This window comes from Paralichthys olivaceus, chromosome 1 (assembly GCF_024713975.1).
Source record: "Paralichthys olivaceus isolate ysfri-2021 chromosome 1, ASM2471397v2, whole genome shotgun sequence".
NCBI classification, from domain to species: domain Eukaryota; kingdom Metazoa; phylum Chordata; class Actinopteri; order Pleuronectiformes; family Paralichthyidae; genus Paralichthys; species Paralichthys olivaceus.
In genome coordinates, this window is record NC_091093.1 from 11,049,627 (window position 1) to 11,077,537 (window position 27,911).

Below are 27,911 nucleotides of genomic sequence, written 5' to 3' on the forward strand. Positions count from 1 at the left end.
TCGGAGTGATGTGACCAAACATGTAGCAGGGCCTTGCCAACAGCTTTCCATCTAATCAATCTACTGTGGGAAGACAGAAAACTCACTTGAGTCAAGCAAGAACACACTGAATAGGTACCCCAAAACTACAGTATGTGCACACACACTCCCATACGCACAGCCAATCTCATTCCTTCTGGCAGATACTCATACACCCACGCAAACACATGCATCAATCACTTGCTCTTTTTTCCCCTCTCGAATAAAAACTGACTCCCATACACACACACTCAAGTGATACAAATACACCACACGCCATATCAGCCTGACTGCCGGGCTGGCTCATGCTACTTTGATTCAAATGGGAAACAGTGATAATTATGATGGCAGCTTGAGGAGTTAAATGTTTCGGCCAACAATAACCCTTTAAGATGTGTACTGCAGCTCTTACTGCATCTCTGACATCATCAGGCAAATCCCGTCCTGTGTGACCTTGGCTTTTACGGGACAAATCTGCACAGATGCAGAAAACGTGCAGCGTGATCGAGTCAGTCACGGCAGAGAATAACACTCCCCCCCTCGTCTCCCTACCCTCTTTGTGTGCCATCAATTAATGCTTCATATTTTTTTGTCACGAGGTGATGGCTGCCAATGATGCGAGTGTGGTCGTGGGTGCAGTGTGGACACTGGCGTCGGGGGCTTTGGTGTGCTCTCCCTCTTTAAATAGCCCCAGATCTAATCTGCAGACAGCAGCAGAGTTCTGACAGATCCTGCCTTGGTGCCTCCTCCCACTAGGTGACACATTCTTTATTTATTTTTCCTCTCCTCCGCTCTGGTATTCACTCCATGGAGCACTGGCCCCTCAAGCTATTGTCAGTTCCGTTCTCCTTCCATGTCTGAAAAACCAAATGGATTTACAGGGTTTACTGTCAACCCCTCCCTTTTTCTGAGCTTATGAATGTGGCACAGTCCTCTAGCTCCACTGTTTTATTTTCACACTCTCCATCCCCTTTATGATGACTTGACCTAGCATAATGGAACCCTGCTGTTGTGGTACTAGCTAAATTTTACGAATGTCTTTCCCAGGTGATGTCAACATATGTCTTGACCTATACTGTTGGTCTTCTATACTGTGTGCTGCAAGTTTAAGAAGAGGTCACAACCATTTCAAAGCAAATCTTTATTGTTTGAACCTTTAAGCCACACTGCCTTTCCAGTAGACAGTATGACAGAGAGCATATTATAGCATGAGACTACCCCCCCAAGAAAAATGACTTGGTTCCAGTCATGTGTCACATAATGAAATATGTTTACGTTCAAGCCTACTAGCAACTATTGTAATTATGACAAGAGCAAAGGAGGAAGTCAGTCGACAATGTTATCGGCGTCAAAGTCTTCTTAGGGTCCAGATCAAGGTTGGTGGTTGTTGGAGTCAACAAATGTGGAGCATTATATGAGGGACATACTGCCACTGCTACAGCCAGACACTCTAACCATAACCATTTGGTTATTATTGTAACCACGAATAAGAATCTCGTCTAACCTTAACAAAGTGACTATTATTCTGCATAAACAGATGAATGTGAATATGGTTTGAGCAGGCTTTTGTTGCCCAGAGGTAAACAGTACATGGGTGATAAAAGAAACTAGTCAGATTATAAACAATGTGTGGTGAACAGAAGATGGATTCGGAAGGCCCATTTTATTGGCCCTTGCCACCAAGGGGCTGATTCGCTGATGGGTTCAGTGATTGTAGTGGTACAAACTCATAATAACATGAATGTGTTGTACTGGAGGGTGATGATTTTGTCATCAATCTAGAGGTGCAGTTTAACAGGGTAAACATTGTTTGACATCTCAAATCTTTGATAAAGGCACTAAGGGCCTCAAAGCTACCACTTGCCAACAAGGCATACTGACACATTATATTGCATGGAGCTGCTAATATGTGATTACCATACATGATTATGACAAATTCATATCTTCCTACTAAGGTTACTAAGCTGGGATCATTTCTAAGCAATACGTTATTTGTCTTATAAACTGTGTTAAGACGTAGTTCTTTGTTAGCTTTAGTACCGTAATAGTGCCCTGGAGATACAATAAATCTCTGCTGGCTCCATCACACTGGACCTTAGTCTTTCATTGAAGACACAAGGCTTTAATTATATGACACTAAATGAGGGTAACTAAAAGAGTTAGGCATTTTATCAAAATAGGGTGATAATTATTATTCACAAAGACACTGAGGAGTATTTCAAAGGATTTGTGTTGAATCCAGTGTGGAAGTTCTTTTATGCTATAGAAACATGGCATTTAGGATTAGTTTATTTTCAGACACCATATCCACGTTTTTTTATAAAGCTTTCACCTTGATTCTTTTCACAATCCATTAAAAACTTTAGACCTCTTTTAATTCCTGTCAAGTTTCACCTTGTGAATTAAGTATTTTCGCACAAGTAACCACTGTACGAACAGAGAACTTCAAAGCCTCGAGATAATCCTGAGGCGTTAGTCTCATCATATGTTGGCTCGCGTAGCTATTTCATAGTAAATGCCATGCATATACTTCACTCTGCACGCCATGCTGACAAGCCAGGAAATCAGCTAATACGTGACGCCGCGCCGTATCTCTGCATAGAAAAGCAGCTTCTGTGTGGAGTTTGCTGGGATGAAGGAGAAGAAAACAAGGAATGCAGTTGTCCTTTAATGCAATGGCATGATGACATGGAGAAATCCAATTCTATAAGATGCTCTCCCGACCCTCCTCACTCCATGTTCAATTAATTTTGATGCAAGCTTGAAGCATAAATCCTAGATGATTATGCTGTGTTCAGGACAACAGCAATTTCATCTTCTCAGGAGTCAAGTACAGCAGGAGACAGGTAAATTAGTTTTGTTGTATTAATGTGGAGATGCTGGTGCATTCTGCAGCATCGACAGGATTCAGCCGTAGAGGTGTGTGTAGGTGTGTTTTAGGTGGGTCAAGGATATTAAAGTTTAAAAAAGCAATTTTTATATTTATATTAAAACTCTGTTTATGTTTTCCCATATAACAAAGTGTGACATCCTGACGACAGCAGGTTTATGCTGAGGGGTGGCCATCATACTTAGATCCTGAGAGGCAGAGCTCTTTAGTTATGATCAAAATGTAAATGCGAAGAAACGCACTCCACCCCCAGAACACAATTAAAAGCACAGTCGTCCAGGCTGGAAAGTGGCCAGCTGTTCTGGGTTAATAGATGGTCTTGGCCAGACGTCTGCGAGGTGACCGCGAGCTGGCAGCAGGCTGGATAAGGCTGCAGATTGTAAGTGGACATGTACTCTGCTTCCCTCTGTGTGCAGTTGTCAGTGGAGATGATGAAGCACCCTGAATCTCCGTCTTTAGCTCCCTCGTCTCGCCCTAATTCTAACCTTCACAACCCTTCTTTCTCTCTCTCACAAGGCCAAAGCGAGTCTACTGCTGACACGTGGGTACCGTCTCTGCGGTCCCCTGACTTTAGACCCCCAGAGTGGAGTGTCTCTATTCACTCAGGGGAGTTCAAGGAGAGAGCATGATAAAGAGAAAGAAAGATGCAGGGACCTCATTCCCCATCTCTGAGAAACAACACATCATCAGGAGTGCTTACTTGGCACTCCACTACTGTACTTTTACATTAGCATGCCCTCAAACCAGGAGTTAAATCAGAATAGTGACAGACGTGATCCGCTTTGACCTGGAATGACATAAAATGGCATGCTAAAATATGTATATTGCTCTAAATATTCACCCAGTGTGTCCTGGTTACAGCTATTTCTTATTTCAGTGCTGCTCTGCTTAGTGGTTTCATTTGGCATTTGCTCTCATTTCTAGAGCAAAAAAAAAGAAGAAAAAGGAGCTAGAAGGAGAGAGAGAAAGAGAGAGAGAGAGAGCAAGGTGGTGGTTGGTTGCAGCCACAAATATTACTCCAGTTTTTTTGTAGTCTTCAGAAGTGTTATCAATGTTGCACAGAAATGTTGGTCAGAAACGAGCAGTAAAAGTCCCACAGACACGTTGCCTCATAAATAGCCAGGAAAGCTTCCTGTGCCAGTACTTGAGGTCGCATGAATTATCCATGTGCAAATGTACATTACTAAAAATCAAAGATTGCAACGTGTAATATTTGACTGACAAGTTGTTTTAATGCTGCGGCAACCATTAGATCACAAGTTAAGTTTGTTTTATAATGTAGTAAAATTGTGTACATCAGCAGTGTTGTCGTACCACAACCTTTCGTCTGAAATATGATCGATTGAGAAACATAAAACGCTGATTTTCCTTTCTGCAACTCAAACTCCTAAATTATGTATGCAAATATATACTTTACCTACTCAATAATTTATACAGTCAAACAAATGACAAAAAGTATTCATTCTCTCTAATGCAAAATGGAGGATGAATTGGAGGATGTGAGCAGGGGCAATAAATAACAGGTAATATTTGCTGCGTCCATGACAGCTCCCATCAAACTGCATATGAAATATTCATTTAATGGATCACACTTTATTTGGATAGTCCAGTGGTGAAAATAAGCATTAAGTGATGTCAATGTGTCCCTAAAATGCATTGAGTGTGAGAGGTAGTTGCTATATCTCTGGGTTACAGTCTTGTCATTGGGGTTACTTCAGGAGTAAGGTGTCCTCAAAGCCTAAAGGTTTAATGCAGTAGAAACAGAGGAGGGATACAGAAGTGGAGTCTCTTGCAGCTCCGTCTTTCACACTGGCCTGATTAGTATTCTATCTGCAGCTTAGGACACTGTTCTAAATTTAACCCCCAAAAAAAGGAACTGGACTCACCCCTCCAGCTCAGAGAGAACACACCTGACCAGACCTGAACTGCTCCTGTTTCCTACTGGAGGGCCGATGTTTGTGTGGGTTTTCTTTTCTTTTTTTTTTGCCTCTGGCCACAACTCTGGAACTTCAGTAACACTTGTGCTTTTGGCCTTGATTGGGTGCATCTAATGACATGCCTCTGTGCTGCTGACAGGGTGCTTTAGGCGCACACTTACACCAGCACTGCTCCATCACTGTAATGCTGGGATCCACCTCAGAGATACAATAAATACTTATTCTCTTAAGTTGCATGACATGAAAATGGAGGGACAGTAATCAGTGTAAGAGCCCGATGCATTGACTAGCTGGTCATTAAAAATTGGCCGAAATGAGCTTTTCAGACATTTTTTTATCTGCATTTATTTGACAATATGTTCTGATGGGAAAACTTGTTTTACAGAATAAAAAAGGAGAGCAGTGGTTTGCTCTGTTGCCTCACAGCAAGAAGGTTCTTGGTTCGGATTTTTGTTTCAGCCAATGCTTTTCTGTGTGGAGTTTGCATCTTCTCCCTGTGAATGGTGTATGTTGGCCCGGTGATATGCTGGTGACCAGTCCAGTACTCCCTCTCTCTCCCAGGTTTGGCTCCAGCTCCCCCATGACCCTCAAAGCATTAGCAGTATAGATAATGATGGATATTTGGTTTTAGTTGTCTTTTCTTTATATTTATATTTTTTTTATAGAAAGTTCATGGTTCAAATGTGAAATGTTAAGCCTCAGTTACATTTCTTTTTCAGAAGAGAATCATTGCCATTTTTTAAAATACATATTTCAGTTGAAATATCTCTATCCAAAATCTATTTCCTCCTTTTATCTGCATTGGTCCCCAAAATCCATATCAATTGCCTTTACTCAGTGTTATGAATATAACATTATAGATATGTAAACAAGCATGATCCTCAAGAGAGCTCCTATATGGATTTAAAACCTTTTAGGCTCCACATGCAGCTATACAATTAACAGTAGGCCGGTAATGAAGGAAGAAATGGGGAAGAAAAAAGACTAATGTGGCATGTATGTAATATGTAAATGTGGCAGTGGCTTTTAGTCCCTTGTCTCTCTATCGTCGCTCTGAACATATACTACATCAGGGTCCTCAGATAGCAAAGGCTGATGCGCAGGCAATCAGTGCGGTCCACCCAATTCATTAGCTGCCAGATACCTGGCACTGATGTCAAAAACTCACCATTCTGCTCTGAGTAATGAAAGTGGCAATAAATGGATAGTTTTGTGGGGAACAGGAGAGAGGGAAAAAAGAAAGAGTGTGCATTTATTAATAAAATGACAGGGGCAGAGTGTGTGCAGTGAATTAAGAGAATCCGATGGCCTATTTTTTTCTCTCTCTCATTGGAAATCATCAACACTAAATACTGCAATAGCAGATAAAGGAAGTAAATCCAATAAAGTATAAAATGGAAGGAAAATACAGCCACTGGCTGTCAGTAAAGTTTACAGCGAGTTTGTCGTCAGAAGAAATTCTCAGCTGCTCTAAAATGAAGTCAAGTCAAGAGCCTGCTGTGGTTCACCTTCCATCAAATACATTCTATATCTGAATTGAACTGCTATGCCAGATTATTTTTTTTCTTTATTGTCCTCAATAATGTGAGCGTGCAGCACCTCCCGCAAAGTCCACATTTATTCTGACGCTGTGGTGTGAAATGAGGATAAGAAGTGAGTGGGTGGGCTGAGTGACGATGTTGTGTCAGCGTTCCTTTTTCCTGCATGGCTCATTGCCCCTCAAAGAAATGATACCCGAGGCAACCTACAATTGTTTGCTTTCTGTCCGTCCCTTTTTTAAATGATCAGGCTGAAATGATCTGACATTGTTTTATTTGTCTCTCCCAGATAAAGGATGTGCATATTGAGAGATGTACACGAGTAGAAAATAAAATCCAAATGAAGCATCTTCATGGATCAGAGGTTTTAGTATCCCGGGTATTTGAAGTCATTCTGAAACAATATGCTGGTATGCTCTGCACACCTCATTGTAATGCTAAACTGTTGACATAGCAGCGCTCGAGCATTATTTATTTCATTTTTTTTGTTTGTTCTGGGATTTAAGGCTTGGTTGCATCAGATCTCGGTGTGCAAAGCCGGAGATACAACAGTGTTTTTGATACACTACATCACGTTCACCAAAGTTGCAACAAACTGCAACAAAGTGTTATTCCTGAAGGATATTCACTGGTGTCCTCAAGTCAGAGATCAATAATCCTCTGCCTTCACTAGGCTCACTGATGTAAAAACAAAGGAAGAAAAAAAACTTATTTGTGAAGTGAAAGTAATATTTATTGATCATGGTCCCCCCCCCCCCCTTTCCTATCTTAAGTGCATTGAAACTCATCTAAATTATTTAGACTGCAATCTTTTGTCCTTAGGATCTAAAGGTTTGTATGTACAAACAAATGGAAAGAGAAGCAGGTTATTATCCGATTGGTATGATACAATATCAAAGTTTAAAACACCAGTGATGTGAAACACTAGGTGTATCCATGAAGACACTCGCATTGAAACATAAAAGTAGTCATAGCTTGTGTGTGGTTTGCTCCTGCTGCCGTCTTCCTGAGCTCACACTCATACATATGTATAGTGCAGACAGGCAGGAGTAGGTTGAGAACAGCATGAGGCTGTGTTTTTGTACTGTGTTTATCTAATTGCCTGACCACCGACAGTTATAGCCAGATTCAAATCCAGCACTAAATGTTTCCTGAGCTACTCTCACCGCTTCCAAACCCCAAAGCCAACCTCCTCGGAGCCCTGTGGAGGCAAGATGCCTGTCTACCTGCAGCGAGTAGGGGCCACAGTCAACTTTCATCAATCCGTCAATCAGGCAGGGACTGTCAAAATTAATTTCAGGGCATCAAGCCCCTGCCACTTCTCCTGCAGACTTTGGCTTCAGGACAGCTTCATAACGGCCCATGTGATGTCCATGCAATTAGACTGGGGGAGGTGTAATGGGGCCGTGTTTAATGATCAATAAGCACATGGTGCTAGTGCATCTCGGGTGTGTCCAAAACCATTTTTGCCAGTTAAACAGCAGCTATATCCCCAAACATATTGTTCAAAAGAGATATACAGAGTCTTTTAAAGCTAGGGTTGGTAATTCAGGAATAAATAGCAAGAGCAGGCCACAATATCAAACTATTACATCCCACCCTCTCCCCTCAGCCATGATGGGAGGGGTGAAGACGTGAACAAGCATTGCCTGACAATTATCACTCGCTATCTTCTGGCTATTGTCTCTGCGTCAGTGGTGTATGTCTCCCTGCCTCTGCAGCTTGTGAAGACGCTGGTCATGTATAGCGTGAGTACTAGCAGGGAGTGTGCCGGCAGGTCGGTCAGTGACAGGGAGTTGTGCCAGCCAATCGTTTCATTTGGTCTATTACAGTCCTGCGAGGGACACTTTTTTTTCAGACATCTTTATGTATTGATGGCTATCTGGACAAAAAGAGAATTTGAAGAAATAGGATAAAAAAGTGTTTCAGAAGCAACTTACGAACCCTGCCTTTAATAAATCATGGGTGTGGTTTGGGCATCACATGCCATCGACCAATCGGAGTGCCCCCTCCAATTCACCTTGTGTTAATTGCACTTTGTTGGGTTGCTGTTATAAGGGCAGATTTTTCAAGAAAGGTAGATAATACTTTTCTGGTTTCACTCTGCACAATGCGCCTGACCACACCTCATGTTAAGAACAACACTCCCACGGGCACTCAAATGGGTGCAGGTGCATTCAGGTCTGAAACTAGCAAAGACACTTGTGTCAGGCTAGGTGTAAAATAGGGCACATGATGTCACTCTCCTCCGGGTGTCCAGATGGGCTGCATCTGGTCAAGCTGAGGAGAGGGCGTTGACAGAGGCCCTGCTCAGACCTTACATCACCGTCTGTCATGGGTGATTCGATCACAAGTGGACAGCTCCAGGTACTTCTGTTCACACCTGGCAATTCAATGTGTCTCCAGTGACCACTTGTGATTGGATCTGAATTCCCTGCTCCCCATGCAAATAAACAGTACTGTACGTCGTATCTGTTCATTTGTTTATGTTGTTTTTTGCCAATCCGACTATACAGATCAATCCATTGTGTGTGTGTGTGTGTGTGTGTGTGTGTGTGTGTGTGTGTGTGAAAAAGAGAGAATGGAGGAATAGGAGGGGCTGAAAGGTTTGATGTGTAGTTGTACTGTTAAATAATTCTTTATTTTAGTTGTTGAAATATAAATAAATACTAAATCAATGTGTTCATATGTTCAATGTTCATATTCTGGTAGTGCCCACTAATTAATCGATGTAGTAGAGTAAACATATTTTCAGTTTACAATAAAACAAGTTTTTTTTTTTTTAACTACAATCCCTTGCATGGCTCTCTAGCTCCTTTATTTTCATTCCTTTTGAGATGCACAACTGCATTGATGAGGACACTATTTGCCTAGACTTCAATGAGGAATTGAAAAATCAGAAAGTGATAATATTGTAAAATAGATCGTTAAATAGTTTTTTATTTTATATGTACGCAAAAAGAATCAAAACAAAACAGCAACTGTGTGTTTTCCTGCTTTAATCCAGTTTCTCAGTGGATGTTCTTAATTCAGCACTCCAAGAAAAAGGATTTTTTTTCCATTAAAAACATTAACATTGGAATAAATGCCCCACCTCCCAAAATGTGCCCCTTAAAAATAGTCTTGTAGTCTTAAATCAAAAATCCAATTTGAATACTAATTTACTTCTTTTACTTTCTGGAAAATTGTGTCCTCATCGTGTGCTGCACCTTTAGCCCTCCATCATATAAAAATCGTTTTCTCATCCGAGCTGATGTTACATTAGATTACATTTCTGAATGATTTTGCCACAGTATGCTCTGTATATAATATTCTCTATAAACTAGAAATACATTATATCATCTTAGGGTAGCGGGAGGCTTTCTAGTTGGTGTTTCTGACTTTAAAGGCATTTTCAGTTTTTGTTCTATGCTTTGCCCTTGTTTTTCTTGGCTTCCTTCATAATTCAGACTTAAAGCTGTACTAAAAACATGCACTCCTTTTAAAAAAAAATGTGCCTCAACAACAAAATTAGCTTCTCGCAGCCGATTGAATGTCACCTACATTTAGATAATAGCACTAAATGGAGACCAAAGCCATGTTTAGTTGTCACAAATGACTGCAAAACAATGGAGCTGATGTTTGTTTGGAGCAAAGGACTTGTGAAATTCCAACATCACTTAAAACTAAATTAGTTCTGAGAAAGGAAGAAAAAACATAAGCGCAAAGATGGATGAAATCTTTCATGCTCATTTCTGATACCTTTCAAATATACATCAGCTAATCGCTCTCGTCAGCTCCCAGTACAGACGCAGGAATGACATGGTGTTGAATAGCTGGATCTGTTTTTCTTTTTCATTGTTGTGAATCTCCAACTGACTTCCAGTGGTAAAATTATAGGGTGAACTGTTGACCCTCTGGCTCATGCACCGCGAAGAGGAACAACACTCCCCCTCCCGGCCCTGGGCACGCTGCTCCAGCTCTGAAAAAGAACTGTTGTCTGCAGGCCAAGAGATAAGCCTTCTTTCTCTTTTCTTTATCTGGCTCCTCCTTTCTCACCCTGCCTCCATCTTCTCCTTCTCTTCATCATTTCTTGATTCTCAGTCTTGAAATATTTTCGCCCCACACACACACACACACACACACACACACACACACACACACACACACACACACACACACGCACGCACATGCAGACACCTACACAGACTGCGACGGGCATCAGATGCCCTCCTGTGCTTATACCCTTGTCCTACTTGTTTTGTGCTGACAAAAATCTCCCCACTCAAAACCCAACAATGGATGACCTGTGTGTCTTCACCCTCACCTGATTGAAAGTCCTGACTGTGCACGGGCAACCCACTCCATCACGCTGCCCTCTTTGCCAACACGAACAGCTGATTCTAGGAGTTATAATTCCAGCCATGACCTTGATATCGGCGGAGTGGAGGTCATCATCATCGCAGCCTCGCACTGCTTTAACTCTCGTCCCTTCCTTCGTCTAAATCAATGCCTGTGGCTTTAAAGCCCAACAAGGACAGGCTCTAAACATTGGGGCAATTAGTTAAATAGATGCCTTTCGGCAAGTCACAGATGCACACAGTATTGGTGATAAACCTCGAGCTGCAGACCTGGCTGCTATGATTTATGTGGTTGTGCCGGAGAGTTTAGCTTGTTGGGAGTCATTGCAGTCACAGTTTACCTCACGGTCTCGGTCACACATAAATTGCATCACTTATGTCTTCACAGTGGAAAACGTATTGCATTATTCACCACACTTTATTAATTGACCATTAAAACCATAAATATTATTATATTATTTGTTTAATAAGATGTAAACTTTGTTCATTATAGCTTGTTATAGTAACTGATACAAAATGTGTCAATTTTCCCTTCACAAAAAAAAAAAAAAAAATTCTTAGTATCTCTACCAACAATCTGTGCTCACTCACTGGGAGCCACAAAACTGTGAGTCATAGTTGAATTGAGGACAGAAGAGAGAGGCTTCACTTCTCTGACTCTTTATCGTTTTCATTCTTTTCTTACCACACACAGCATGTACATAAACTGTATGCATGTGTATCATTTGCTGCAGTAAATGTGAGTCAGTGTGGACAAACACGAGGACGTCTTGCGTAATGGATTCTGCAGAAACGACCATGGTTGGCGATTAGGAATGCGGAGAGTACTGAATATACTGCATAGTGTATTTTTGTATGCAAGCCAAGTAGCGTAATGGAAGCACAACTTACATTAAGTCAGTCAATCAAACGACATTAACTCAAGTCAACCTTAATGCATGACCACACAGAGCTGCAAGCTTCAATGTACAGGGGTGAGGTCTCCACTGCTAAAATCAATGGGATCTGTCACTGAAATAGCTTTTTTTTGTGTTGATATTTATCTTGAAATTAATAAAATCAATCAAGCGGTTGACCTTGTAGTATTGTTATAATTAGAGGTTGAATTACTGCCCCTTTGATTACCCTTTGTTCCATTAGTTCTGAATGAACCCATAAGTGCTTTTGTGTTTAAGGCTGGTGACAACGATTCATCTGTGGGTTTTGTGCACTATACTGCATACTGCATATCAGGTTATTATATTTTAAGAAAAGACAAAATACATTTGATTACATTTTTGGCTTTTTTGCTTGGATTAACAAGTGTTAACTGATCATTAACATTGCTTCAGTTGACTGAGAAAAAACAATAATTGTGTATTTGTTGCCACTGTGATTGGATTAAATTTAGATAATAACTTATATTAGTATGGTTTTCTTTATAAGACCCCGTTTCTCTTTATCAATTCCTATAAAGTAAATGTTTTATACATTTATTGTTAAATTCCCATAAATGCAGATGATCTTATCAGATGTCTAGAGATATTTTTACCCTGTTGCTATTTCTAAACCATCAAATCTTATTGTGATCACGTGCCCATATGTATCTCACAGTATCTTTACTCATACGGCATGGATTGAAGTTTCTCTTATCAAACAGCTGCATCATCATAAAGACTCTGGTTTTAAAAAGAAGCAAAAAGATGCTAATGATACTTCCGGGGCCTGTCCGAATTTTGAGACCCTCGATCAGCTCATTCTTTCAATGGTCATGCAGCCATGTGACGGCGGAAACAGCCTGTGACCTCTGACAATTGTGCTCACTGGAGCTCAACAATCTAAGCAGTGTGTCTGTTTGACACTACAAACAGTAGCCCACGCAAAGTATCTAATATTTAAGACTGAAATGAAAGTAATACCTTGTGCACCCTGCTCATGACGGCAGGGGATATTAAAACTGGAAAAATTATCTTATATGGAAATGCTTGGTGCAGCACAATGTTGGAAACAGAGAAGGCATTCCAGAAGGTTGTTAACCTTGGAAGTTTGCTAATGCATGTTCATCAGTGAAATCATCAGTAAATTAATTCTTTTTTTTTTTCCAAACTGCTTTTTGCATAATCATAATTAGGATTTTTCTCTCTAATCTGCACCTGCAGCTCACTGCCGGCCGCAGCCCACATCAACCTGCAGTCCCATCCCGACTTAATATCCTTGAGAATAACAGAAGACCAAAAAGACTAATTATATTTTTTACCCTCTTAGAACTCTTTGTGTCATCTACTTTGCATAAATGTCCCAACTTCAGGCTTCATCATCTTGACCATGAACTGGCAACTGCACAGGTGACTGCACTGATGAAGAAAAATATTAATCACTTAAGCAGTTTGTTGACATGTTCTGTCCCCGTCTGCTCTTAACTGTGCGTCTGAATAATTAGTCCTTCCTCTCCGCTGTGCCTCTTTCATCTTGCCTTGCCCCTGCGTTAGATGCTGCGTTGTCAAGTTATTGACAGTGATAGGGGCGTCAGCCATCCATGCCGTGCCACAGGCAGAGTGTTAGCTGCCAGTGCGAGGCGATGACAGAAAAGAGAGAGGGGGGGGGGGGGGTTCCAGAATCACAGAGGGCCGTCTTTGAAGGTACTCAGCACAGTTTAATTTTGTGTGGTTTTACATCTAAGACGACCAAGATTTTACAGGTGCTGCCCTTTGCAGAAAATCCCAAAGACTGTGGTGAAATGAATAAACATATCATAACAAAGGCCACTTGTTATAAGCTGAACAAAAATAATTCTTCTTCGTTTAGAAATGAGCTGAATTCATACTTGAAATATTACTCGTTATAATCATGGCCAACTTATGGTGCTCCACCAGCACATGCAGGCACACACCTTGTCCTTTTCCCTGGAAACCATCCCCAACGAAATTTAACACCATGAGTCCAGTTTACAAGAAAAAGGCTTAACAAAGTGATGGAACCCAAAAGACCACCTGATAGAAACGAAAATAAAACCCCAGAAATGTTGGAACCTACAATGTGTGGCCAAAGTCTTCTTGTCGCTGTTAAGGCATCCAACAGCAAATATGGTGAGTGAACAGGAGGCAATAATATCCACACCAAAAGACTCTAAATTGCTTAATGTTAGTAGATTTATTCTTGTCTCACCCGTTGCAAAATTCCAACGTTAATTTGTGCGATAAGTGACAACAACAAAAAAAAAAGAATAAAATCTGACTCATCTAATAAGACAGGTCCCACTCAGGTCGACAATGCAGATTAGTTATGACACCCTGGGCCAAGCTCAGACACCCTGCTTAGATATTCATTCAGACAGGCTCCTCACAAAGTGAAGTAATTAATGACATTTAAATGTTAAATGGATCTCTGTCTCGTTGGCATTAATTAGGTGGATTAGAAACAAATCCCAGTTAGAGAATCTTATGTTTTGGCATTTTTGGCACTCTGTTGCTCAAATGCCGAGGGGTATTACCTCTGTATTAGCCCATTACCTGCTGTAGATATTAATGCAAATTCAACCAGTCCCTGCATTAGATGTGTCTATTCTTCCTAAACTTTCAAATATCATTTACAGTTTCATTCAGAAATGTTGTGATGATCCTCAGCCACAAAAGTTAAACTTCAACCCTACCATTTTACCAACTTACATGCAAATAATTTATTACATCTGGGTCATGGTTCTTGGCACTGCACACTCCCAGGATCGACACAAAGTTGGTCCAGGTTACTTAAAACCATTTTTAACATTACACAAACCGAAGTCTAAACTAACCATTTTATTCATGAGCTTTGTGGGAACCACTGCACAACCAGAGAGAGAGAAGGCACAAGCTTAATTCAGGACAAAATATCCCTCAAGAACAGCAATGTACTGTTGCCTTTTCATGGGTCAAATTCAGCCATGCAAAACAAAGTGAGATAGCTTTCTTTGTGCTCAATTGTCAGAGCATGATATAAATAATTTTGATTTAATTTTTTAATCAATGACTACACCACAAATCTCCAGAGACACACCGTTGACGTGTCTGATTGTACATTGCTTCAACACACAGCTGAGATCTTTAGAAAATATTTTGCCATGTGGAGATTTTTAATTTGCAGTTTTGCACTCTGAAGATAAATCAATAAAGCAACTCTAAATGAAGACAACAGCCAAATTTTATAGACCCTAAGAAATTAGTTTTCCATAGTGCTGTGTCCTTAATCTGCCTGTGCGTGTTGTTTTGCCACTGCACACACAAATGATGCCTAGAGAAATGTACTTAATAAATGACCAGAGTCTATACTAATGTAAAGATCAAACAACTTCCCTTATAGGATTGTCGGACTTTATGTATTGAGATGATATGATCGCACTTTGGAACAGGAGGCGTCGTTCAGTGTTTTCTAAAACACATCAACAACATGGAAATACTTCAGTGACTCCTTCTCTCCTGTAAATTTAACACTATAATCTCTATGAACGATACAGACTTTAAATGTGTCTAACTGCAGGCACCAATTCATTCTGCAAGATGTCAGGCTGAGTGTTACTCAAAGTTTCTATAAGCACCTCTCTCCCTCTCTGATAGTTTATGACAAATTGTGGCATCTTCTTTATTACAGTTCGTCGGACTGCAACAATGACTGTGTTTCAATGGACACCAACATTTAGATATTCACCTGATTAAGCCAATAAATCTGAATATCCAATGTAAACAGCGTGTGCATAAGATCATACTTACTTACTGAGTAAGACACGTTGAGTATTCTGCATTATGTAGACTTATAAATTGCAATGTTACGTCCTGTTAGAGTTTTTGCACCATTTTGCCACCTACACATGTACGGCAGGAAGCATCTGCTTGATGACGCATGGCCTGAAAAATCGAAGTTGTAGTCATAATCAGCCTTTGCTCCGTTATGAATGAAATATATTCTATTAGCAACTCATGTAAACATCATAATCAGAATGTCTTGTCTCTGAAAAGGGTCAATAGTTTGAATATTGGTGTCCATGTAATTATTAAAGTGGCCAGTGACACTCCTTTTGCAATAAAGAATTTAGAAGAAGCATTTCCACTATACAAAATACCACAAACTGGCTTTAAAATCCTTTCAGGTGCTAATATGAACTACTGAGCCAAGAAGCCAAAGCCTATTATTCATTAACATGATAAAATCAAGTGAGAGCAAGAAACTGAGCTGACAATGCAACTCCAAAATCACATAATCACAAATGCACTGTGGGTTTATGCATAATCTATACTTGTTTTGACATTCAACTCATTTTTAATTAGGCTTCTTTTGTTTTGTCTCTTTTCTATGTTCCCCTGCGATATTCAACATCACAGATGCCATGCCTTTATTAGACCCAGAGAAGTGAGTCACACTGCTATAAATTTACTTGTCACACTCTCACAGAATAAACAACCAGATGCATCATCATTTTTTCATGGTTCAAATATCACAGATACTCAAGAAACAACTTGCTGTTGCTTGTGTGCTATCTCAACTTGTTCATGTAACATATTAGGATGGACATGCAACATGTGCAGTTGATCAGCTACAGTTATTGCAGTTGGGTGGTTTCTGCTGGTTAAGACTGAGCAATCACATTGGAAACTGGGTTGATTTATGATGCATCGCAGACTCTTTCTAAATATAAAAGGAGGGACAAAAAAAAGCCTCTTGATAATCCCTCAGTATAACACAGTTCCTGAGATTCTAGCCGGGTTTAGCGGCTACGCTGCTGAGTGGGTTGGCCCATGCTGCTCGGACAACTTTCACACGCTACAAAAAGAAAGCAACTCTTCAGATTCTGAAAACTTCATATTCTGAAGACTTCATCAGCAGCTATTTCTCGGTATGCCATCCTTGCATCTGCACCGTTGGCGAAAGATGTAGTATCCACACGTGGTAAAGGAGACAGTCAGTGTGATGGCCTAATGGAGAGCAAGCTGTCCCTCTGCGTACAGTATGCTTTGACACAATGACATGATGTAGCTATTCTTGGAGGCAGCTTGGTGCACTTCCATGGATGCCATTTTTCACACCATTAACTACAGCCTACTGGTTTTATTCACAGCACACAGATAGGCCAAAACAATCCTAAACACGCCCACGAACCAGCACAATTGCAACAATTGATCTAAGCTGTTCCACCCAGTCTGTCGCAATTCTGTGCACCAGAAGAAACCATTATCTCCATCCACCTTTCATCTCTCTCTTTCTCTCAGTCTCTGTTTGTCTCTCTAGCCCACAGTCTCTGTCTTTCTTTGCTCTGCCTTTAAGACCCCTTTTCATCCTATTCAGCTCTATCATTGCCGAGGGACACGCAAAAGGGTTTGTGGCTGAATCACAAAGTACAAACATGCATTGTGGAAGAAAAAAAAAATCCCTGCTTTATCTGTAACTAGCCCACAGTAGGCGTATTAGTTGATAAAAATCAATGAGCATGACGAGCGCAATTTTTGGAGTGTTTACCTCAGCAGAGGTCTAACCTAAAGCCCTCATTACAGTCTATGCTGAGTACAGGGTTCGCAGAGGGAGGCACAGCTCAAAGGGCCAGCTAATCCAGTGGGTCTTACAGGCATGATGGGCGAGTCAATATGCTGGCCCTGCATCTTAAAGAAGCTGGAGCTCCACACCAGAGCTAGGTAAAAGAGACTCAGGGGAATGCTTTGCATGGTGCAGTTTTATTCTCTGCACAGCTCTCAAGGTTAGATGCAGCTAACGTCTTAACCCGTTGTGTACCACCACTCCCTCCCTTCCTTGTACTGCTCTCCTTTCAGTCTGTCCTCAATACTGCTTTCTCTTTAACGTGGGCATTGAGGAATTATAGATTCTCACTGCAGTTGCAAGGTAGAAAAGCAATGAACAAGGTGTTTGATATCCGCCCTTCATTAAAGCAGTGTCATTTGTATCAGGTTATCTGTCCTGTTATCTAGTCAGAGGGGTCACCATAATGGATTTGTATCTCAAGCATGAGCTTGGCTGTAGCTGGGTCCATTTAAAATCAGTTCACAAGCTAAAGATGTTGTGACATTGCATTGCGAATCTCGCAGCATTGTCTCATCAGTCCTGAGAAAAAGTGAGAACAGACACATTTACGTGGAGCTCAGCTCAAGGCAGCAGCACAGGTGTGGAGATGGCCGGGTGTTTTGTGAGGACTAGATAAGGCTTCAGGTGCCTTGTTCTTGTTGTTTTCCTGAGCAAAGAGAGCTCTGCTAGGGGCGCGTCACCAAGTTTAATTTAGGAATTTAATTTCCACACACAAAAGAGGTCAGGCAAGGAGGAACAAATTGACAGACAAAGAAGGAGGGTACTTGTCATTTCCTCCAAATGACTTTTAATGAGAAGAAACCCTTTGGCCCAGGTATGTCAGGTTTGAAGGGTGCTTGCCTTGCCTTCAGCTTTGCCCACTGTGGCTTTGCTGCCCTGCAAGGACAGCAGGTTTGTATTCTCACAGGGTCGGGGCTGGGAAAAAACCAAACCCTTAATCTGAAGAAAATGAATGCTCCAGTTGGGATGACTGGGCTGTGGTCAACTGGGCATTGAACCCTACACACCTGCTGCCAAAGTGGTTGCTTTGTGGGAAATGATCCACTAGAACTCAGCTTTCTTAATGAAACTGAAATTGTAGGGGCTCATTTGGACAAACAGAAATTACCACAAATAGTTAGATTAAAATGGATTCCAACTGTCTGCACATGTGCACTGCTTGCACATTTTTAGTCAACGTTATCCACACATTTTTCCAAACTTTTAATGTGTGGTGAAGATTTGATCCATATCAGTAATTAGGATAAAATTTGAAATTACTTGTAAATATTGTGATCTGTGCTCTGCAGTGACCAATTTTTCCCACCAGCAAATTTCAAAATATTATTGTCGTTCGCATAAACACTCAAACTTATAATTCCCCATATTGATAAGATCTACTATTGCATGTGTTTATTAGTGTCCTTCATATTTTTCTGCTTCCTGAGAGAAAGTGATAGGGATTGTTGAGGAATTTTCGTACACATTACTGTATATGCCACTATATACCGTATTAAGTACATATATTGTATATTACATTACAGAGTGCCTGTCTAATTCCACAGATACTCCCCTCTCTCTCTAAGCAGTACACAAGGTCAGGTTATAGATTAAGGACCAACCTACAGTGCATTGTAGTGTCTACACTTAGAGACTTTCATATCTAACTCAGATGCCCCAGACAGAGAGACAGCAACTTCAACTCTTTTGAGTTTTACACCAGTATCCACCTGTAAACACCTACATGTTGAATAAACAGTGCGGCAATTCAAGCCATTCATCGATGTGCCGTTAGAATGGGCATTACATTAAAATCTTCTGCTGAAGACATCAGCTGCTGCCTGACTTCTCCTTTCACCCGCTTCCAGAAAACTTCCATAACAGTGATTACAAGCACCCATTCTAGCTTGGTACTTCTCTGCTCCCAGCAGCAGCAGCAGGAGGAAGAATGGAGTGAGGAGAGGATGTGGCCCCTGCAGGAGAAAAATAGCCTTTTGATTTTGGTTTAGGTCTCCCATGGGCTGCCTCTGGGTTTGGAACAGATTTGGTTCAGTGCTGAGCTGGGTAGCTTCAGTCAACAGCAGAACCCCCCCCCCCCCCGGATTTGTCACAACTGATTTCAGCCTCGATCATGAGACACCACTGGCTGGATTACTGGCTGATATGGGGCAAGAGTTTTGAACACGTCATCTTGCACACCAGGCTTTAACAATGCAGCACTGAAGAGCGCCTCAGATATGAAAGAGCAGTGCGTGATGGCCTTTCCGATCAGATCATTAACATCACAGTTTTTCTAAGACAGACTCCATTTTAGCACAAATGCGTGATTTGACAGCCAGGCCAATGGAATAATGTGGCTGCAGTACTGGGATTTGAATAGAACCTGAATAGACCAGCCTGTTGGGCCACATTGGGCCGGACTCATTTCCAAAAACAAGCAGCGCTTGAGGGTGAGAGATGATAGTTGTGCTGCTCCTACTCACAGGTGAAAACACGATGACTGAGATTTTCCGTAGATCAAAAGCATTCATGACGCACTTTCAAAAACCCATTATATAATACCAAAACTGCACGGTGGCCAGTGTCATTAATAAAGCTGTTACGCAGTACTTCATTCCTAAAAAGCTGACGTGGAGGATGCATTTTTCACCTGACACCAGTGTTTTCCTGCTGCCTCTCTTCTCCTGGCCTCAGGCTGAGTAGAAACAGTAAGCAAGTCTCCAGCATATGCACGAGGATGTGCAGACAACTATGACAAGGCTGACTGATAGAGGCCAAGGTCCTGGACGAGCTGCACTCCGTTATTGATAATTGCTCTTTGTCCAGCTTATATTCACTCCTCTCATTGGGAGGTTTAAGTCTACAAGTCCTGATTGCCTCCCTGTGTTCATTTGTCCTGAGGCGAGTGCAGACACACAGCATTTTCTGCTCATTGTATGATTCTGCATAATAACTACATCCACATAATAACAGTCCATCATTCCTGTTTGGTTCCATATAAGGATGTGCAGCTCACTGCCAAGCCCCTTCCTCCCCAAGCCCATGTTTCTGCCTCTTCTCTCCCGTCTCATTTTTTATCTTCAGCACTTCATTAAATTCTTTCAATTTACCAGTCTGTATGTCTCTAATAATCAACATGGGTGCACTCCCACACTTTCATTTCCTTAGTTGCCCTCTTTCCAGTGTAATTCAGTTTCAGTAAAAGGAAAAACTCTGCATCAGAAAAATGTCTTGTTTTTCTTATTGTGGTGTCATTTTTGTCTCCCTCTGCTTATCCTCCAAAGTCCAAGGTTGACATGATACCAAAATGAATTATTTCCTCTAGAGTTGCCACTCCTGCCAGTGTTGTTATTACAAATGGAAGTAGTTTATCAGAATATTACCTTCCGATGTCCTTCCTTGAGATCCTTCTCATTTTACCTGCAGTGAAGCCAGTAATGGGATTCACAAGTAAGACAGGCTGCGTTTCACTGTAATGGGATTTTGAAAGGGAACGATGTACATGTGTTCTCTGTGACATTATTCTTTGACATGTAAAAGACGTTTACTGCTTTATGACTGCGCTACAACATGGGCTGAAAACATGGTTACAGTACATGATTCATTTTAATGATCTCCACAAATCCTGTTTTATGAAAGATTAAGAAGTTTTATGTAGCAGCTTGGACGTAGATGCCCACTTGACATAAGTTGCCAAATGGCTGACTCTATTATTTGCATTTGATAACATTTCAATAGAAATACAACTAAATGAATGTTGTTGCATTGTGAATCGATGTCTTGAACAGAGCAAAGTTTTAAAACCATATACCGACCACACAGGAAACGATCCCCAGTTACATGTGGTTAAAGTTTAATGATAGGTTCACCGCGTTGTTGGATTAACTGCACTAAGTGTTGCTTGCAGTGATTCAAACTCTCTGGTGAAAAGGGTGAACCTATTTTTTTGTTGTTGTCATTATTTAACAGTGAGTTAAGGCAGGCCTCTAGGGAAGGAATATTTAGCAATGAGGATGATGAATTCTGGCAGGCAAGAAAGGAAGAGACACGGGTGACCCTTTGCCTTTTTTTCCCTACAATGCCTTTATAAGGGTGGAATCAGTAGAGGTGAAGGTTTTTTTTTAAAGGATATGTTCCATTTTAAACCCACATTTTATTCTGCATGTTTATGTTATTATTGATCATTGAGGTAAAAGTGCTTAAAAGTATTGCATTGTGCTGAAGAAACAAGAAATTTCAGATTTCCATTTGGACTTAAATTAATTTCTTAAGAAATGGTAAAAAGAAAAAAAAAAACTACTTTGTGAATCCTCATTGAAAATAGAAAGGCATCAGCCCTTGCACTAATGGACTGAAAGAAAAGCTGCAGAACATACTTTTTTAATGGCTGCTGCATAACACGGTGAAGATCACACAGCTAAAATTTGATTAGAAAACCTCCTGAAACATCACATTTTAATTCAAGCGGAGGAATCAATTAGTCCAAATGAACACTGCGGTGTACGATGTACGCACGTTTGATGCCATGTGGGGTTTGATTCTCTCTTTGGATCCAGCTTTTGACTCAACTGCCTTTGTGCAAGTGCTGAACAAGGACACTGTAGGTGTGTGTGATCTTGAGCTGTGAGAGCAGCACTGTGAAGTAAGAATAGTAACACACCAGCAACGTCTTAATTTCTGGACAGCTACGTGCTCCATGGTGGCAGCTTTAACACCTCAGAGCACTGCAGCGTCTCCAGCTCCCCCAAGACCTTGTGGGTGATAATAAGTCATTACTGCTTCACAACTGAGATATTTATTTCACCACATGCACATGGCAATTCATCATTTATTTATGTGACAGTTGTTATCTATTACAATGCTCCTTTCATGTGGCCAAGACTGAGAGATTTTATGGAACATTAGGCTCCCATGCATCTGATGGCGCTACACTGATTCTGTTTCTTCATCCCCCATCGACACAGTCTTCATTCTCACAGGTCACTTAATTGCAGGATATTGATACCAGCATTATTGCTGCCACTGCAGCTAATGTGATTCCTTAGCCATTTCAATATGTGGGATTTTGCTCTCCCAATAAAAAAATGACATTTGAGCCACTGTGCAGCTGGCAGAGGCACCGGCCGTGCTTTTGTTTATAAATAGCCTCAGCCAACATTATTCCACTTGCAGTTGTCCCATAATCATCAATCACTCCTGCGCGCAGGCCGGCTTTTCCTGCTCACCAGAGAGAAGGTGCGCCGTTAGCTGTGGCTTTGCACCTCCAACTGTGCAAGTACATAAAGTAGAGCGGGGTGACTGGGACTGAGCTGGGATTCGAGGAGACAAGGGGAGGGAAAGGTCCCTGTGCGCTGATGGAGTGAGTTATGGCAGCTTCGCCGTAGCCATTTCAAACTCTCCGTCTTGCACCATGATCGGGTGTTTTTCACTTCTTCCACACATTTGGAAACATTTGCATATTCGCACACTCCCTCTGCATCCCCGATCGGAGGCAGGTGAAAGACTTATCATGTGATGCGTTTGGAAGATGTGGGATGGGTCGGACACACCTGTTTGCTCAGGCTTCATTTGTCTCTGTCGCCCTATCTGCCTTCACCTCTTTCTTTGGAGGAGCTTTGCAAGAGGAGCTTTGAAGACGCTGCAGAGGGAGGATCTCAGTGAGAGATGATGAAGGCCATTTTGTGTTTACACACACATGTGAAAAGATGTGCTCTGAATGTCAGCCATCACACTCATAACTTATTTGTCCATATACTTGCAGATGCATGTAAGAGCACATGCACACATGCAATATCTGTCTTTGCTGATCATTGTTCAAACTGTACACACATCCACACTCACACACACACACACACACACACACACACTCAAACACACACACATCAGTGTAACCATGACAGTTCCAAAAAATACAGTCGGAATCTAGCTGATCCTTAACAAAATGGTTATATAACTACCGCAGCACTAAGTCTTGTATCTTATCTAAGCGTGCCTCTGTCTTCTTTCAACCCAGCTTTGCTGCTTTTGAGCTGCTCTTCAAATCTACTGTACCTCCCACAAGACACCATTGAACACATGAAGGACATTTGTAATTGCCGATCAGTAAATGTTTTCTCAGAAAAAGGTGGACGGCCTCACTGCAGTTGTTATCAACAATATCCTCCTCTTACCAGAAAACTGAAAAATTGAGATCTCATCACTTTCGAATCTTAATCAGAATCTCCATGCTGCGAAAATAATTTCACACTAAGTTAAATGCAGCCTACTTGAGAAGCACACCCACCTGGCACCCACATTGTCTCCCTTTTACTCCCCCTGTCCCTCGCTAAATCTCCCCATAAGCCTGATCTGTGTGAGCAGATTTTTTTAACCTCACCTCCCGGAGTTCCTTGGCCACATCCTTGAGCTCTTTGAGAATGCCGTCCAGCTGGTCGATCACCATCTTCATGTGGCTGCGGATGCGTTCTCTCGGGCTGGGGGTCTCAGAGGTGTCCCGTGCCGGAGCTCTGCTGAGGGACATCCTTTACAGGGCAACGTGGGGCCAGTGGCCAACAGGCTGAGGGCGTGGGGGAGCCGAGTCGGGGTCCATGTCTTTGGCTACGGGGAGCCTCAGTGCTACTGATCCGAACAGGGGCCCCGGACGCGCAGGGAGACCTCAACATCTTAAAAGCACCTGGGCAGCCAAAGCACCTTGCCTCGCCCGCACACTCTGCACAGGGTCACACTCTGACATCCATGCCCTCTGGTCGACGCTTCCAGAAAAGAGGAGAAAAAGAGCATGGGAAAAGTCCAACGCAGTAAATCCATGGAAAAGGAAGAGGCAAAATACATGGGCTAAAGCTGGTATGAAACTCTTACATAATCATATTGAGCCAACTCATCTCATGTGTCATTGTGTACGTTTGAAATTGTTCTCGAGGAGGAGCTATTTAAAAACGTCTATACAGAGAGGAAACTTCTTCCCTCGTCCACTTGTCCTGCACAATCTTTTTTACTAATGAAACGCAGTAACATAATGGCAGGCTAACAAGCTATCCAGCATAGATAGAAAAAATAGAACTCCCAGCAGTGGCTCGAATTTCCAAATTATCCTGTTCTACATTATTGGTGGCCAGCGGAGACAAGATTTGCCGTCTTAATATAGTCCCTCAGTGAGGGCTACTGTCTTTAAAGAGAGAAAGGACAGATGCTTTCTTTTGGAAAAAGGAGATATTCCTCTGTGCAGTTTGACGTTTCCTCCTCCAGGAAAAATTTAAAAATGATTCTCAGTAGAAACTCACTTCAAAATAAACTTTGCTTCACATCCATTTTCTTTGCAAATTATGACTTAATCATGTTGTCCTTCATTTCCTCGCCCATGAAAGCGAGAAAGGTAGGTGTGGACTTTTTTTTTTTTTTTTTTGCACTGAGTGTCCAATATCTCCCCAAAGCAGGGCTTATTCCAGGTGGCGTGGGATCAGAATGAATTGATTTCTAAGCCAGCGGAACGTGACTTGTTATGAGAAGTTGTGGAGGGATAACAAAACAATTATGGTGTCGTAGAGACACAGTTACAAAAAGGGGGGCTTGAAGGTGAACAAGCACCTTCCTCTGGAATTTGGGTGGCTCGTCTTATGCAACAGCACGTTCCAAGTCCTCTCCGAAAACACTGACCCCCAGCAGTCCACAGGGGTGTGCCCAAAAGCCAAGGGAGCAGAAAGAGGGAAAAAAAAAGGATTCTCTTCTCTTCTTCAGTTGTTGCTAAGGGAACCTGGTCTGCCTCCTTGTGCTGTGATTGGATAATTATTTTACTTCTTATCCGTGTAGTGTGTGTTTTCTCCCTGGACTCTTTTCAGAGAGGCAGCGAGCGCCGTGCCATCCAGCAGGACCGAATAAATCCCATGAAAGCTTCCCAGAGGAGCCCCAGAGAACAAGCGGGGGGGAGAGCTTCTCGCCAAATCCAGGGCGATGCCACTGCCACAGGGCGCGCTGGCCAATCACACATGGCACCTGGACAGATGGGAAGGAAAGCAATCACTTATTCTGTCATGTCTCATCCTCCTCTCTTTTTCCTCTTTCCTCCCTCTTTCTCTACTTCATAGCTGCATGAAAAGAGTGAGGGAGACTCGGAGATGGACAGGAATGAACTGCGTTGACACATCCACACACACAGATACACACTTACACACACCTACTCACCTTTCCTGTGCATCATTTGGCTGTTGCTATGCCCAGAGCTCACTGTCCACGCACAGCGGGATCATTCATGCTACACACAACCTACTGGTTCTTTAGCGGTACCTCTGTCACGCGCAAACACACACACACACACACACATTGACATCTTTGCTTCTCGCCACCTTGCTGTCCTCTCTTTCTCTCTTGTCTCAATCTCTCTCTCACGGTCTCTCTCTTTGACACACACACACACACACACTCACTCACACTCTTCCCTTCTCTCTCTGTCACACACACACAAACACACACACACACACACTTCTGTCGGTCCCTCCCCTACTTACTGTTTTGACAGAGGGAGAAGCTTCTATCAGCAGGGTGATTTCACTCTGAAGCTATGGCTCATCAGAGGAGGAATAGAATTAGGAGGAGGAGGAAGAGGAGAAGGCAGGAGGCATGAGATGGGAGCGATGAATGGCCCTGATGGCACTCTGAGAAGGCAGAGAGGAGGCTGAGGATGACTAAGAGCCAGAGCGGTGAGGGGAGCTCCTGCCTCGGACTGTGATGCCGACGCAGCCGCTACCATCACTCAGATCACTGTGCTGCCGAAACCGAGCCACCCGTCATCCCAGTCAGCGTTCGCCTGCATCAGGAGGCAGAAGACAGAGCTGCTGCTGCTGCTGTGAAAAAGGAGCTGTGTGATTCCAATGACAGCCTCTCTCTCTTTGCCTATCTGCCTCTTTTTGTCTCTCTACCCCCCCTTCTCTGTCACACTCTCTCTTCCTCCGTCCCTGTCTCCCTGCCCCTGCGCCCTCGCTGTGTCCTCGCTGACTGCCGGATGAAGGGAAGCTGATGCCAGAGTTTATCGTGGGGCTCAGGTTCCTGCCAGCACCACTCGACTGCTCTGCTCAGCTCTGCGGAGGAGGGGCTTGGTGTTTTAAAGGCACAGTGAATCGCACAGTCCCTCCTCTGCCTCGCTCCTCTCCCCGTCTCCTCTCTGCTGGCGCCTACACTCCCTCACTATCTCCCCCTCGCACTGCCTATCTCGCCTTTGTCACAGTTCTATCGAGGGTGTTATCTCTCTCTTAAATCAAGAAGGAGTCTTCCTCTGCCGCCAGGCAAGCGGTCTCTCGGGACGAGATGTCCAAAATTTCCTCGGCTGTTACATCATTAATATACAAAGCAGGTTGGTGCTTGATGACCTCATCTGACTGAGAGACAGAAATAGGGAGGGAGGGCCAGCATGACTTTTTCTCTCCTCCGTCCTCTTCATCAGGTTTTTTTTTAAACATTTTTCTCTACAAGAAAGAGCCCTGCAGAAGCCCACCATCAGAGGCGATTACCCTCATATGAAATACGTTTTCTGAAGGAGATAATTTATCAGTAAAATCAAATTCATTATGACAACTTCTTGAGCGACGCACTTCAGTTTCCAGAGGGTTTTGACAGATAAGTGTAGTGAGCAGCCAAAGGCTCGTTGCATTCCTTAGCATAATTGTAAAGAAAAATGCAGAGTGGATTCCAGTGAGGAAATTTGAATTGGTTCTGGGGTCCTCTGTGGTTTCTGCTACCAGGATCACAGATGTTATGCTGATGCTGTAAAGCTAATTGGGGGAATATTCTGCTGTATAATAAATTCTCTTTTGCATGTTTTCTTTGATTAATAAATGAACGAGTTTGGCTTCTTAAAAAGAAAATAATAAAGAGATGCCTCATATTTCATGTTATCCTTCTCTAAGTACACAGTCACACTGAGTTATCTTAGTGCTGCATCAATTTCTTGATGTGTCACATCCTGAAGTACTCTGTGGCCCTTTATGGAAGTTGACAACTGCAATGGAATCCTGTGCCTATTCCTCGCATTTCCACACGGCTGCTGCAGCATTACACAGACAAGTTGCCTCTCACAAACCGCTGGCTGCAAGAAACAGGTGTCCTTGAGCATGTTTCCTTTGTGCTTCACTTTCCTTCAGTCTCTCTGCAGTCACTCTCCCATCTTAGAACACAGCAACAGTTTGCAGCACTTTTTTTCCCCTCTATCATTTTCTATTTTTTCTTGACATTGCAAAAACCCTTTTCGCTTGGATATTCATGGCACATTTAATGGAGCTGTCCCTAAAAGAGAGAAGGTATACTAAATGACCTCTCAGAGGAAAAGGCCCAGGTGCACTGCATAGATAGCTCCGTGTCAGTGATGCCTTCATTGGTAGGGAATTGGATTATTTTCCCCTGTAAAATATATTTTTTTAGTGCTAAGGTCATCTCGACTCGTGAGTTTTACTGGGCGTCTGGAGTGGGTCCAGCAAAATATTGGTTCCACTTAATATTTCTGCCTTGGATTTATTGTGCCATGCCATTTATGGAGACATTTTATAGAACGTAATGTTTTTTTTCCCCTAGTTGGGCACAGGCTCACAAACAAGCCCATAGATGCATAAACACACTAATGCACAAATGCACACACACACACACACACACACACACAAAAGACACAACAAGTACACATGAATAA

At 42.2% G+C, this 27,911-nt stretch overlaps 1 protein-coding gene across 3 annotated transcripts in view; it reads right to left on the reverse strand.

Moving 5' to 3' along the window:
* Positions 1 to 26,505, reverse strand: part of insyn1 (inhibitory synaptic factor 1) — a 48,781-nt gene extending 22,276 nt beyond the window's left edge. Inside the window, exons 1-3 of one of the 3 annotated variants that reach the window (XM_069519337.1) lie at positions 25,744 to 26,505; positions 24,523 to 25,231; positions 23,619 to 23,994 (exon numbers count right to left, since the gene is read on the reverse strand). In XM_069519337.1, coding sequence (XP_069375438.1) covers positions 23,619 to 23,762 — 144 coding nt within the window. In that variant the 5' untranslated portion in view covers positions 23,763 to 23,994; positions 24,523 to 25,231; positions 25,744 to 26,505. Of the gene's footprint in view, positions 1 to 23,618; positions 25,232 to 25,420; positions 25,650 to 25,743 lie in introns of those variants that run through there. The other 2 variants (XM_069519298.1, XM_069519405.1) reach the window with 2 other exon arrangements.
* Between the last annotated feature and the right edge of the window lie 1,406 nt (positions 26,506 to 27,911).